Source organism: Mustela putorius, unplaced genomic scaffold (assembly GCF_011764305.1).
Source record: "Mustela putorius furo isolate JIRA1106 unplaced genomic scaffold, ASM1176430v1.1 tig00003853_pilon_pilon_pilon, whole genome shotgun sequence".
Lineage (NCBI taxonomy): Eukaryota > Metazoa > Chordata > Mammalia > Carnivora > Mustelidae > Mustela > Mustela putorius.
In genome coordinates this window covers 26,576,668-26,591,603 of record NW_025422005.1, presented here as the reverse complement: position 1 = coordinate 26,591,603, position 14,936 = coordinate 26,576,668, and the positions used below count along the sequence as shown (strand labels likewise).

Below are 14,936 nucleotides of genomic sequence, written 5' to 3'. Positions count from 1 at the left end.
AGGTCATGATCTCAGGGTCCTGGGATCGAGCCCCGCATTGGGCTCTCTGCTCAGCAGGGAGCCTGCTTCTCTCTCTCTCTCTCTCTCTCTCTCTCTGCCTGCCTCTCCATCTGCTTGTGGTATCTCTCTGTCAAATAAATAAATAAAATCTTCAAAATATATAAATAACTCCTATAACTCAGTAACAAAAAGACAACCCAATTAAAAAAGGGCAAAGGATTTAAAAACACATTTCTCCAAGGAAGATATATAAATGGCCAATAAGCACAAGAACAGATACTCACCATCAATAATGATTTAAAAATTACAAATCAAAACCACAATGAGATACTGCTTCACACCCACTAGGACAGCTATTATCAGAAAAAGAAAAAAAAAGAAAAAAGAACAAGCGTTGAAGATGATATGGAGAAATCAGAACCCTTGTGCATTGCTAATACACCTCTGTGGAAAACAAACTGGGGATTCCTCAAAAAGATAAACATAAAAATCCCATTTATCCCAGCAAATCCATTTCTAGGTCTATATCCAAAAGAAGTGAAAACATAGACTGAGATTATTGTACAGCACTGTTTATAGCAACATTTTTCATAATCGCCAAAAGATAAAAACAACTGTGCCTGTCAACAAATAAAAGGATAAATAAAATGTATTACCTACATACAATAAACTATTACTTAGCCATAAAAAAATGAAGTTCTGATATATTATGCTAAGTGAAATGAGTCAGACACCAAAGGTCAAATATTGTCTAATTCCACTTATGTGAAATATCTAGAATAGGCAAATTCATTGAGCTATAAAGTAAATTAAAGCATAACAGAAGCTAGAGAAAACAGTTATTCCTTAATGTGGACTGACTTTCTGTGCGGGATAAAAAAGACAGTGGTAGAAGCACCTGGGTGGTTCAGGTAGTTGAGCTTCCAACTCCTGGTTTCAGTTCAGGTCTTGATTTCAGGGTCCTGAGATCAAGCCCTGAGTCAGGATGAAGCTCCACACAGAGCTTGAGATTCTCTCCCTCTCTCTCTCCTTCCACCCCTCCCCACACTCACTCTCTCTAAAATAAATAAAATCTTTTAAAAAACAGAAAGAAAAGACAGTGGTAATACTTGTACAACACTATTAAAATGTACTTAATTCCACTGAGTTACACACTTTTAATAATTAAAATGGTAAATTCTAGGGGCACCTGGGTGGCTCAGTGGGTTAAAGCCGCTGCCTTCAGTTCAGGTCATGATCCCAGGGTCCTGGGATCAAGCCCCGAATTGGGCTCTTTGCTCCTGCTTCTTCCTCTCTCTGCCTACTTGACTTTCTGTCAAATAAATAAATAAAATCTTTTTTAAAAATAAATAAGTAAAAATAAATAAATAAAAGAATAAAATGGTATATTTTATGTCATGTGTATTTAAACACATTTAAAAAATTTAAGGTAACTTTTTTTAAAAGATTTTATTTATTTATTTGACAGAGAGAGATCACAAGTAGGCAGAGAGGCAGACAGAAGGGGAGGGAGAAGCAGGCTCCTTGCTGAGCAGAGAGACTGATGCGGGGCTCGATCCCTGGACCCTGAGACCATGACCTAAGCTGAAGACAGAGGCTTAACCCACTGAGCCACCCAGGCACCCCTAAGGTAACTTTTAATATAATTTTTTTAAAACATTCAGGTGCTAACCTTAAAGACTTGTACGTTGAACTGTGGCCCCCAAAGATATGTCCTCCCAGGTACCCAGAATGTGATCTTTGCAGATGTAATCAGCGCAAGGATCTTGAAATGAGATGACCCTGGATTAGGGTAGGCCCTAATTCTCCTTAGAAAAGACAAAAACACAGAGAAGGTCATGTGAAAGCAGAGGTAAAAACTGGGAGTTAATGCTGCCACAAATCAAGGAACCTAAGGCCACCAGAAGCTGAAAGAGACACAAAGAAGGTTCTTTCCTAGAGCCTTCAGATAGAGGATAGCCTTGCTGACCCCTTGATTTTGGAGTTCTAGCCTCCAGAACTATGAGAGAATAAATTTCTGTTGTTTTCAGCCACCAAGTCTGTGGTGAGTTCTTACAGCAAACCTAGTAAACTAATACAGATTTTGGTACTTGGAAATGGTAGGTTGTGGTAATAAATACCTAAAAATATGGAAAAAGATTTGGAACTGGATGAGTAGATGCTGGATGAATTTTTTTTTTAAAGATTTTATTTATTTATTTGACAGACAGAGATCACAAGTAGACAGAGAGGCAGACAGAGAGAGGAAGGGAAGCAGGCTCCCCACTGAGCAGAGAGCCCGACATGGGGCTCGATCCCAGGACCCTGGGATCATGACCCGAGCCGAAGGCAGAGGCTTTAACCCACTGAGCCACCCAGGTGCCCCGATGCTGGATGAATTTTAGGAAGCATGTAAGAGGCAATCTGTCAACTATCAAAAAAAAAGGGAGGGGGTGTGACTGGGTGGCTCAGTCGGTTAAAGCATCCCTCTTGATCTCAGCTCAGGTCTTGATCTCAGGGTCATGAGTTCAAGCCCCAGGCTGGGCTCTACACCCGGCGTGGAGCCTACTTAAAAAAATAACAAGAGAGCAGCGTGATAGAAAAAAAATCTAGATTGCCTTCAAGAGATGGTTGGTACAAATATAAGTATTAAAGACAATTCTGGTGGGGGCACCTAGGTGGCTCAATGGGTTGAGCCTCTGTCTTCAGCTCAGGTCATGATCCCAGAGTCCTGGGATTGAGCCCATGTCAGGCTCTGTGCTCAGTGGGGAGCATGCCTCACCACCCCCTCTGCCAACCTCTCTGCCTACTTGTGATCTCTCTATGTCAAATAAATAAATAAAATCTTAAAAAAAAAAAAAATAAAGACAATTCTGGTAGTTTCACAAGGAAGTGAGGAACAAGAAGAGAAAGTTTTTAACATCTTAACACATATATACCATGAACAAAATGTTGAGAAAAATCTGATTGTTAAAGATGGTTCTGGTGAGATGTTAGAAGGAAAAATAGAAGGAAACGAAGAATATTGGGAACTAGAAGGTAATCATTATAAAGTAGCAGAAAATTTGACAGAATTGTGTTCTTTACTGGGTAGGAAGCAGAACTTGGAAGCAATGAATTTAGATATTTACTAAGATTTCTAAGCAAAGAGTTGAAAGCACAACCTGGTTTCTTTTTGTTGCTAAGAGTAAAAAGGAAGACCCAAGAGATAAACTGAGAAAATATTAAGCAAAAAGGAAACAACTCTTGATGACTTGGGAGGTTCTCAGCCCATCTCAGAGGATGTGAAAATTATGAAATTCACCGTTAGAAATGTGCTCTAGAGAAAGGGCCAAGGATATAGCTAGACAACTATTTGCTGAAGATATCAGATGTATGACTCATGGGTCCAATCAGTCACCTCAATTTAAATCAGGAATAAAGACTGGGTTATCCAGATCCACGAAGAACCCTCTTGTCTAACTGTATGGACCCCCTTTACATAGAAGACTCGAGGTTTGTGAACACATTTTTTAAAAGACTTTATTTATTTATTTGACAGAGAGAAATACAGCAAGAGAGGAAACACAAGCAGAGGGAGAGGGAGAAGCAGGCTTCCTTCCCCCCAAGCAGGGAGCCTGACGTGGGGCTCAATCCCAGGACCCTGGGATCATGACCTGAGCCAAAGGCAGATGCCCAATGACTGAGCCACCTAGGTGCCCTAGTGTGTGAACATAGTATACTAACAAAAACACTACCAGCCTATACTTCAAAGAACAGATAAGACAAAAATGAAAAAAAAAATCTGGAATTCTGTTGGCAGGAAAGAGCTAATAAAGCTACTCATGTGTGAACATGTGCTATCCTTCAAAGAAAAAGAAAGGTCCACAGAAGTAGAAGTCAGAGAAGTAGGCTCAAAGCAGGGGTCTACACTGTTTCAGTAAACCCAGAAGGCAGAAGATCAAGCCAGAGAGAATTTTTCTCAGGTCCTGAAACCTAAGGAAATTGGTCCAGCTGGGTTTTGAACTTAAGTGGGACCAGTGATCCCTTTATTCCTTCCATTTCCTTCCTTTTGTAATGGGAATGTCTATCCCATGCCTGACCCAGGATTGTATCAAGAAAGCAGAATATTGGGGCACCTGGGTGGCTCAGTGGGTTGAAGTCTCTGCCTTCGGCTCCGGTCATGATCCTGGGGTCCTGGGATTGAGCCCCGAATTGGGCTCTCTGCTCGGCGGGGAACCTGCTTCCTCCTCTCTCTCTGCCTACTTGTGATCTCTGTCTGTCAAATAAATAAATAAGATCTTTAAAAAAAAAAAAAAAGAAAGAAAGCAGAAAATTTGTTTTCTGGTTTCACAGGAATACAGATGAAGAAGAATTTTTTCCCAGATGGGTCATACCCAGAATCACACTCGTCCTGGGATCGAGCCCCAAGTCAGGCTCTCTGCTCAGCCAGAAGCTTGCTTCCTCCTCTCTCCTGCCTACCTCTCTGCCTACTTGTCATCTCTGTCTGTCATATAAATAAATAAAATCTTCAAAAAAAAAAAAAAGAATTCATGCTATAAGGGGTTGAGACTTTGGGGGATGCTGGGATAGAGATGAATGTATTTTGTATATGGGATGGATGTCAAGTTTGAGGGACAAGAAGGTGGACTGTAGTGGCTTGAATTGTGGCCCCTAAAAGACATAAGCATTCAGAAGCTCAGATTGTGAGGAGAATAGGTCTTCACAGATGTAATTAAGGTAAACATGTTGAGACAAGATCATCCAGGATTAGGCTGGACCCTAAATCCAATGAAGACATCCCTAAAAGAGACAGAAAAGAAAACACAGAAGGCCATGGGAAGAGGGAGGCAGACTGGAGTTATGCTTAAACAAATCAAGGAATATAAATCAAACCACCAGAAGCTTCCAGAATCCTTCCAAAAGCTGGATGAAGGAAAAACTCTTCCTTAGAGCCTTCAGAGAGAAGCTGGGCCTACTGACACCTTAATATCCAGCATCCAGAAATGAGAGAGAATAAATTTCTGCCATATTAAGCCAGCAAACTGGTAGTAATCTGTTATGGATTACACATGGATAACATATGGATGTTATGTTAGGATTCTAATACAGATAGCCATTAATAAAAAAATGAGACAAATTTAAACATCAAAAAGAATACTGACCACAACACACTTAAATATAGCAAACATATTAAAATCTATGTCTTGGGGCGCCTGGGTGGCTCAGTGGATTGGGCCGCTGCCTTCGGCTCGGGTCATGATCTCAGGGTCCTGGGATCGAGTCCCGCATCGGGCTCTCTGCTCAGCAGGGAGCCTGCTTTCCTCTCTCTCTCTCTCTCTCTCTGCCTGCCTCTCCGCCTACTTGTGGTCTCTCTCTGTCAAATAAATAAATAAAATCTTTAAAAAAAAAAAAGAAAAAGAAAAAGAAAAAGAAAAAGAAAATCTATGTCTTCATAATGATATCACCTCCCAGGCCTCGCCTTTAGGATTTGCTCTGGCATCGATTCATTTTTCTGAAAGTTGATAAAGGAGAAAAAATAAGCATTCACTCTCTGCTTCTCCTTAAAAATATTACAGGGTGACCAAATAACTGATGAAGAAATTCTTTACAGAAGAATTCCAGTGAATAACATATGTTAAAAAAAAAAAAAAATCACTCCTCTAATGAAATCAAAGACCTAGGAGAATCATCTATGACTGATAATTCATTACGTGAGATGTTAAGAAACTATAATGTTTAGGGGTGCCTGGGTGGCTCAATGGGTTAAAGCCTCTGCCTTCGGGTCAGGTCATGATCTCAGGGTTCCTGGATCGAGCCCCAAATCAGGCTCTCTGCTCAGGAGCAAGCCTGCTTCCCTTCCTCTCTCTCTGCCTGCCTTTCTGCCTACTTGTGATCTCTTTCAAATAAATAAATAAAATTTTTAAAAAACAAAAAACTATAATGTTTAGATCCCCTGAACAGAATGTAAATTGACCAATTTTAGTAATACTAAAAGTGTGCCTCCTGGAATAATGCAGCAAGAATTCACTGTCTACTAGCATCATCTAATAGGGTGACTATATATCCTAATTTGTCCAGACAGTCCCAGTTTATGGCTATTACCCCACTGTAAACAGCACACCCTTTTATTCTTAAAACTGATTGGAAATAAATTATATATAACTCTATTCATGAATTTTTCTTCCTTTTTTTGTTACGAATTTTTCTTTCTTAAAGAAACTGAACCTAAACCTCATAAAGCTCTACCAATTCAAGTTCTCAATCTTGACTACAGAACTAAATCACTTGGGGAATTTTTTAAAATATTGATGCCTAAAATCCAGCCATGAATTCTCATTTCATGAATCTGAAATGTAACCTGAGAATCAGGATATTTAAAAGCTCTCCAGGTAATTCTCAAGTTTCAGCCAAAGTTGAGAACTGCTCTATATGTATCTACTAATTTGTGGGAAATATGAAGGGTAATTGAACATGTTAAAACACCAAAAGAATTCAAGCAGCCAAATCCAGAATGTGGGAAATTCTCCCGAACAAATGACCTAGTTTTTTCAACAGAGATAGCATGGGGAAAAGTACAGGGTGTATACAGTAGGGAGGGCAATAGTTGAAGTTAAGAGAAATTTAAGAGGCAGATAAACCAAATAAAATGGCAAATCTTATTTGGATAGTGATTTAAACAAACCGACTGTAAAAAAAAATTTTTAGAGAATCAAAGAAATCTGAACAGACTGGATTAAGGAACTCTTAACTTTATTAGGTATGGTATTGGAGTTGTTTAGTTTTAATTCTCACTTATTAGAAATACATGCCCAAGTATGTATAGATTAAGTGATGTCACACCTGAGATTTCTTTAAAATTATTTTGACCAAGTGCTCACTTCAGAAGCATATATACTAAAATTATTTTGACCAAAAAAAAAAAGTTGGATGAGAGAGGAATAGCAAAATGTTGAGAACTGTTCAGCTGTCAAAGCTGGGTAAGAGGAATATGCAGTTTCACTGTACCAATCTGTATTTTATATTCTATTAGTATCAAATTATGAAACAATAAATATGGGTTTTTAATTTTTGTTTATAAATATACAGTATGTATTTCTATGTGTACATATATATATCACATTTAAATTTATAAAACAACAAGTTAGGAGATGTAAAGAAAGATGAACACATGATCCTTAACCTCAAAGAGTAGAAGGTAGACCATGTGGGATAGAAAAGGTTTGCTCAGGTATCATCTTTGGTGAAAAGCAGGAAGGTAGCTAACACAAGCTTCCAGGAGGCCAGAAAGATAGGAATGAAATCAAAGTAATATTATGCATATTCCCTAAGCATAAATGGGTGTGGGTGTTATTATCCCAATATTACTAAATACTAGAGACTGTACCATAACCTGACTTTGAAAAGCCCATGCTCTATTACGTTCAGCTATTTGAAAATGCATTCTTGGCTCTTTAAGGAAGACACAGTCATAGCTACAAGAAAGCTTCTGGGTGCTCCGCTTCTGTTCCTCACTCACCACTGCTTGCTCTCTCCAAGGAACAAGTCCATCAGAAAGCTGCGCTGCAGACAGGGCTTTTAAAGACACCAGGAGACACCCGTGGAAACAGAGGCGGAATTCAACAAATTAGAATTACTCTAACCAGCACAATGTAAAATCTTTGGAGAAGGTATCTGCAACTAGATCAGAGGGACAAAGAAGAATCTCAAAGTATAAAGACAACTTTGGATGCCTACCACGACTCTGAAAATCACTACAAGGAAAACTCCTTGTAGTGAAGGTTCTAAAATTTGGGATCATTTTCAGATGAGGATCCACAAGCAACTCACTGACTTGCACCGTCCTTTTGAGATTACTAAAGCAAATTACGTTCATCACTACTAAGCCAGGAGTTGAGGCTGAAGTCACCATTGCACATGCTTATGTCAACCTTTTTAATAAACTGATTAGTTGTTCAAAAAAATTAAAAAAAGAAAATGCATTTTTTATAAATCAAATGGTCAAGTATTAGCAATTTTATATGGTTCAACCTAATACTATGCTATAATGCTTTCCTTTCTCTTTCCGTTGCTAAAATAATTACATAATTAATGCACAGTAAAATAATCAGAATATTTAAAAGAAACATCAGTCTTCCTTAAAGAGTGGTCAGTTTCCTAATACAGAATTGAAAATATTCACTAAATATCCATAAAATTGCAATTTTACATTTATCTCCTTAAATGGCCTTTAGTAAATTAGGAAATCATTCTATTTTCAAAGGAAGCACAAACTTTATCTTTAAAATAAATAATAGCTTTAAAATATTTAGTGTATACTTTCTTAAAAATAAACCTCTGAGTTGTGAAGATGTTTTAAGGTTATCTCAAACTAGAATGGATTTCGATGCATCCTAAGAATTTACACCTCAATTTAAGTATGATTCCACTGATTTTAACCACCAAAAATCCCAGATAATTCAGTACCTAGACTATTATTATATATATTACATACATGTATTTTATGTTACATGTTACATACGATTAACACATTAACTTTTATGTTATTATAATGAATTCTAATCTACTATCAAACAGTATAATTTTTCAGTAATACCTGATACTGGTTTAGCCTATTATATTATGACCTTGAGCAAAAAGAAAATCTCTGAACCTCAGTTTCCTAATGGGACAGTAATAGTGATCACTGTTTATGGAATTAATGAGGATTGGAGGATATATTACACATAAAATAATTAAAATAATGACTAAAACTTAAATGCTTATAAATATCAAGTATTACTTTATTTACAGAAACCTCTGCTAGTTATAAGATGGGTACCGTGAAAATAATTCAGAATCATCAACGCTAGAATGGCCTTTTCAAATGCTCTCTACAAAGCCAATGCATTCAAGTAGATGCTTTACACTGTGTACATGTGAGCTGCAAATATTTTTAGTATGTACCACTGTGCTTTTTAAGTAACACATATAGTGAAAAGAGAAAAGATTAAAAGTTCATCAAGGAATTAAGAGGGATCAACCTTTTGCAATTATTTTATTATAAAATATTAAAATAACAGAAACCCAGAACAAAACAACTCCATAATCCCATCACATGATAAAAATCAATGTTTTCATTTGTTCATGTTATTTGTTATTCCTTACCTACATGCATGTTCACTCTTTACATATTTACAATAATAATATGGATAACACTTTATAGCCTATATTTTCACGTATACCATGACTGTTTTTCCATTTTGCAAAAAATTTTCCCTACTCTCTTTCCTTCTTTATCCCCACCCCTTGAAGGTAATCAACAGTAACATGTAGCCTGACATGTAGCCTCCACAACTTTCTCCAAGCTCATACATATACAAGTACAGACACATATGTGGGGAAGGGAAAATGGTCAATTTTTACAAAAATGGAAGCATACTACTTATACATATGCTTATCTTTCTTTTAAGCATACCAAACACATATGCCTCAAATTTAATATACAGACAAGTCTGAGTGGATACAACTTACTAGACCATGTAATAACATATACACTTACCAAAGTCATCATTCTGTATGTAAACTTTGAAAAGATACAGGGATTTCACAAAAAAATATGGCCACTAGATTTAGTTAGATCTCATGCATGCTTCGTAAGTTTATTTTAATAGCCATGTGTAAAATAATTCCACTATTTACAAGCCTACCTAATGAATTTTAAAACTTACATTAGAAAATAAAAATTCTATAATCTTAAAATTCATAAATATCTCAAAAATATCCTAACTTTAAAGAAAGACTATGTGTGTATGAACTTCATATGAACTTGGTTTTTAGCACAGATGATTGATGGATATGGTGCTGACCCACCCACATAATTAGCTTCCCCAAGTTCAAAAACTGAAAGACTGGCATTCCAATATAGTCAGAATACAATCAAATCAACCTTATCTAATGAATACCTATTGTTCTAAATGCCCACAAGCATAAAAAACAGCCAGCAGTCCTACACAGAATTTAAGATCAACTCAAGTCGTAAAATACACTTTCCCATCTAACCATAATCCAGAACAATCAGAAGATCCCTAAATCTGAATCCACAGGAGACAATTCTGGAGTATAAAAGATGCTATGTAAGATTTACTGAAGCAACCAAAATTACAAAGCAAGTAACCCGGTACCCAAGCCCTAGAACCTCTACTTGAACAGGTGAACTTTCTTAACCAAATATCAATGTAAGTCTTTTTGAGTTCCTATTACATGGAAGTCATAGGTTTTGGAGATGCAAAAAAGCAGGAGAGCCAGAATAAATTATCTAAGATGATCATAAATATCACAACGTAATACATAGCATACAGTTCAACAACTGGCATATGTGCTCAACAACTTTTTGTGACTAATGATTATACAGGTCAATGCAGCTAAGCATCACAAATACAACACTATGTCATTCATCAATACTATTTAGATTAAATAACCTAAACTTATTATCTAGGCCTATGTACTTTTTTAGCTGCATCAAAGCAGTCAAATTACTTAAAAAGATATTGTTCTTTTGTACATAGTCCCCACTAATCTGTTTAGAATATATACACATATGGAATCCATGAGTTTAGCACATATCAAAGAAATGAGGGGAGAAACAAAGCATGTGTACCATGTGTACAGTTCAGGATAACCCTACTGAACATTCTAACCAAATATCAAAAACAAAACGGAGGCACACCTGTCTGGTAGAGCATGCTACTCTTGACCAAGGGTTGTAGTTCAAGCCCCACACTGGGTATAGACATTACTTAAAAAAAAAAATTCATGAAATAAAATAAAATAACTTAAAAAATGGATTATGGAGCCTAAAAGTTAATGAATATAACCTTCTTCCACAATGAAATTGGTAAAATAATGGGAAAAATCTGTAGAAGAGTTATCTATATATTACATATTAAAAAATAATGGTTTAGATTACTACCAGTGTGGCACCTTTAAAGTATATTAGAAGAAAAAGAAGTATTTAAAATCTAGATGAATTTGTTACCAACCTGCTTAGATGTTTTCCAGAACATTCCATTTTATAAGATGAATGATAATAGCATCAGTAGCAACTGGATTCAGAGATCTCCTTGAATGAACATTACACAGCTAAAGTAATTCATCCTATGTATTTTAACTGGCTGACCACATGCCATGTGCCTTTCCTCAAATGAGGATCCAGTTTAAACTGACTCAGAGCTTGAAGAGTAATTTAAAATTTCAAAACATGTGCATTCCATACCCAATATTTATATTAAATGAACTATTTAATATACTATCATACAACATATCTTGTTCTAGCTACGACTAATTTTTACATAAAAAAGATTTAAACTTCTATATACCTAAGACTATCAACATTAAATTTTAATTGCTCCAAATACAATGAAAGACATTATAAAATAACTGATTATGGATAAAAGGCTACATATATGAGTAAATACATTATAAAGCCAATAAAATGTTAATAGTTGGGGCGCCTGGGTGGCTCAGTGGGTTAAGCCGCTGCCTTCGGCTCAGGTCATGATCTCAGGGTCCTGGGATCGAGTCCCGCATCGGGCTCTCTGCTCAGCAGGAAGCCTGCTTCCCCCTCTCTCTCTCTGCCTGCCTCTCCATCTACTTGTAATTTCTCTCTGTCAAATAAATAAATAAAATCTTTAAAAAAAAAAAATGTTAATAGTTGAATCTAGCCAGTGAGTATACGAACGGTCTCTGTAAATTTTTTCAGTTTTGCTGTGTAACTGAAAATACTTCAGAATAAACTGTTGGAAAAAAACTATTTGACATTTCTCTGGTTATTTATAATTTAAGTTTTGTTTTGTTTTAGGTAGGCATGCTAGGCATGGAGCCCAATGCGGGGCCTGAATTCAAGACCCTGGAATCAAGACCTGAGCTGAGATCAAGATCTTATGCTTAACCAACTGAGCCACCCAGGTGCCCCTATAATTTAGGGTTTTAACGGGAGACACAGAGATTGACATCGGACACAAGCATTGTAGTTGGGACAAACCTGAATTCAAATCCCAGATTAACCTCTTAAAGAGCTATCTGACCGTAAGTATAATTACTTAAACTCTCTACGCCCACATTTCTTCATCTGCAAAATGGGTTTTACAAAGCTAAGGCAAAGTTAAATTCCTCCTATAAAGCACAGTGCCAGGCACATAGTAAGCACTCAAAATGTTAGCTGTAATTCATTATGAGATTGCTAATTCTATGCTAAATCATAAAGGCATTGTCAGTAAAAATTAAGTAGTAATTTTTTACGTGGTTGGCTTAACACTAATTTGATCATTTTGTGACCATTCCCCAAAGGAAGACTCCTAATAGGAAACTCATTGCTCAACATGCTAAGGTTTGGGAAGGTGGGGAGGAAATATTTTTTAAAAATCTGAAAAATATTTCCCAATCGATAGTACAGTATTGATCTCCGTCTGAAAAAAAAATCATTCAGAATTAAATAAGAAAAGTTTCAAGACAAACTTTAAAAGGCATTCAATAACTCTCATGTACAACTGGCTTCACCTCTGCAGGTTGGTTGGGTACACCCTTGTGATGACAAAACTTGTCATAACGTTCTTAATTGTTGGTAAAGAGGCTAGACTAGAACACGACATTTAGAGTTGACAAAATCTAAATGAGGACATGCCAACAACCCCACTTCTTCACAGGTAAGAGCACCACCTCCACCTTGGTCTGATAACGGTTATGGGGGGAGGGGAAAGGAGGTAGGAAAATGAATTCGCGATGGTGTTACTTAAGAACCCTCCAGGTTATTCCTCTTGAGACCTGTCCACGACTTATTCCCGCCACTACCACCCCCACCTGACCTCTCCCCAGTTAAACTTCCAGACTCTGATTTACTGAAGATGCACTTAAGAATATGACACCTTCCCTCCCTTGGCCCACATAAGCCACCCCCAGTGCCAGAAAAATTTTTTTTAAAAAAAGAAAAATAAAGCAAACAACAACCCCCGCCCCTCCCCCTCCTAACCAGCAGCAAATCTTTGTCCCACCTGCCGAAGGACCACTCTCCAGCGCGCTCCATACCCAAGGTTGCCTCAGTCCTGCCCGCAACCTCTCCCCAACCGGGCCTCAGCGACCCCTCCACGAGCCTGCGCCTGGCCCATTCCCGGCCCCGGGACGCGACTCCCGCCCCGCCCCCCGCCGCCCGCCGCCCGAGTTCTGCCTCACCTCACCTACCCTCTTTCGGGGGCCGGACTCCACCTCTCTCTCCGCCATGTTGGGCCCCGCTCGGAACCGCTGCGGCTCCCGGCGCGGTGGCGGCGGAACCTCTCGGGCCCCCGGCCCCCGCCCACACTGCAGGCACGGCCGCCTCGCGGCAGCTTCCCCGGACCCAGCCGGGCCTGGCGCTCAGAGTGAGGAGGGGGCGGATGCCGCGCGCCGGGTCGGAGATGTAGAGATCCCACGGGTGCGCGCGTGGGCGGTAGGGCCTGCCCGGGAAAGGGGGGGGCCGGGACTCGGGGGGTTAATGGCCTCCAAGGGGCCCCGTGAGTAGGATTATTTTCTCTCAGAGAAATTCCTCCGCCTGCGGTTTCTTAAAGGGATCACTAAACCAGCCCCTTGCGCGCGCCCCAGATGCGCAGGCGCACCTTAAGCCCCTCCTTCCTTTCCCACCAAGCCCCCGGTCCTGAGCGTGCGCGGTGAGTGGCCAAGGGTAGGCCAAATCCTGCAAGTCTCTTTGCTGCCAGCAGCTGCTCCCACCACTCAACTATGGCCGCTGCCTTAAAGGGACCATGACGCAGTGATGAGGGAGAAATGAAATAAATTGATGAAATGACTATCTGGAGAATTGGGTGAAATGTCAGTGTGGGGTCCAGATCATCAACTTACACCTGACTGCGGCGATGCCATTGAGCTGAAGATCTCAGTGGACCTCTGAACATGAAGAGAATCCCAACCAATACGGGAACAAGCCAGTCAACTCAAGGAGACCCAACTCCTTCCGTTACATAGCCCAATCTGAAGCACGGGCCATAGAATATTAAGGGCCAATTCTGACAGCCTAACCTCAAAATCAGATCCTGTAATGATTTTGAAGACCAAACCAACAATTGGAGATAATTTCCTCGATAGTAATTTGTCTTTAGACTACCTAAATCGAAAAGAATCTCAGAAAGCATCTACTGCAATGCTCCCAATGGTAAAATTGCTGTCTGGTCCAGAAAAGTAATTTGCCTCAAGGCGCCTGAATGCTCGTGTGAATTTAGAATCAAGATTTGAGCAACAGCCTTCCAGGATTTTCAATGTACCAACCTGTCTTCAAAGCAAAATATAAATCAATTTTCATCTAGAAGATCAGAAATGGGAGTTCCATGATACTTCAAGAATATTGTAATTCTCCTCTGAAGACGTGTGATGATTCGCAGATAATTGTGTGTCCTCATTCACCTCCATTCAAGGAGCTTTGAGACTCTGGCTTAAAGGATGATCATCTTATTTCCAAGCAGAAAACTGGGAAATAAATTTGGGTCTGTCTTGCCCTAAAATGGAAGCTGAGGAAGACTGTCGAGAATAAGGGCTTGATTTATTCCTCTTCATACCTTCCAGTTCCTTAGCCTCAGGTGGAGAAAAATTGTTCTAATGGAGTTCATAATGATAGCTTAAAGACAATCAAGTAAGAAAGACAAAGAAGCTGCCTCTTGAAGGTCATTCCCCCACAGTAAGAAACATTCAAATGCAAATGAGAAACTCCTAAAATCACTGGCTAATGAGAGGTAATTTATGACTTTTGTGTGTCACTTGGTAGCTGTTTGGAAACTGAAAAGTTTCCTAACCCATCTCATTTTGCTGGAAACTATCTGTGAAGTTGCTGGAAGTTTCCACGATGGTCCTTGCTGAGGCCTCTTCATCTTTAATTTCACTTCTTGGTAGAAAAAAGAAAAGGACAAAAGAATGTATATTTCAGCTGGAATTTTTGAAACTTGTCAGACCCTTTAGTTCCA

The 14,936-nt window shown here is 38.8% G+C and overlaps 1 protein-coding gene across 11 annotated transcripts in view; it reads right to left on the bottom strand.

Annotated features, from left to right (window-relative positions):
• Positions 1-13,580, bottom strand: part of ZMYM4 (zinc finger MYM-type containing 4) — a 155,156-nt gene extending 141,576 nt beyond the window's left edge. For 4 of the 11 annotated variants that reach the window (XR_006601710.1, XM_045064181.1, XM_045064179.1 and 1 more), the window contains exon 1: positions 13,174-13,580. Coding sequence is in view for 4 of the 11 variants with exons in the window: in XM_045064181.1 (XP_044920116.1) it covers positions 13,174-13,212 (39 nt within the window). In the remaining 7 variants the exon portion in view is untranslated. Of the gene's footprint in view, positions 1-12,986; positions 13,116-13,164 lie in introns of those variants that run through there. The other 7 variants (XM_004740828.3, XM_045064182.1, XM_004740826.3 and 4 more) reach the window with 6 other exon arrangements.
• Positions 13,581-14,936: the final 1,356 nt, after the last annotated feature.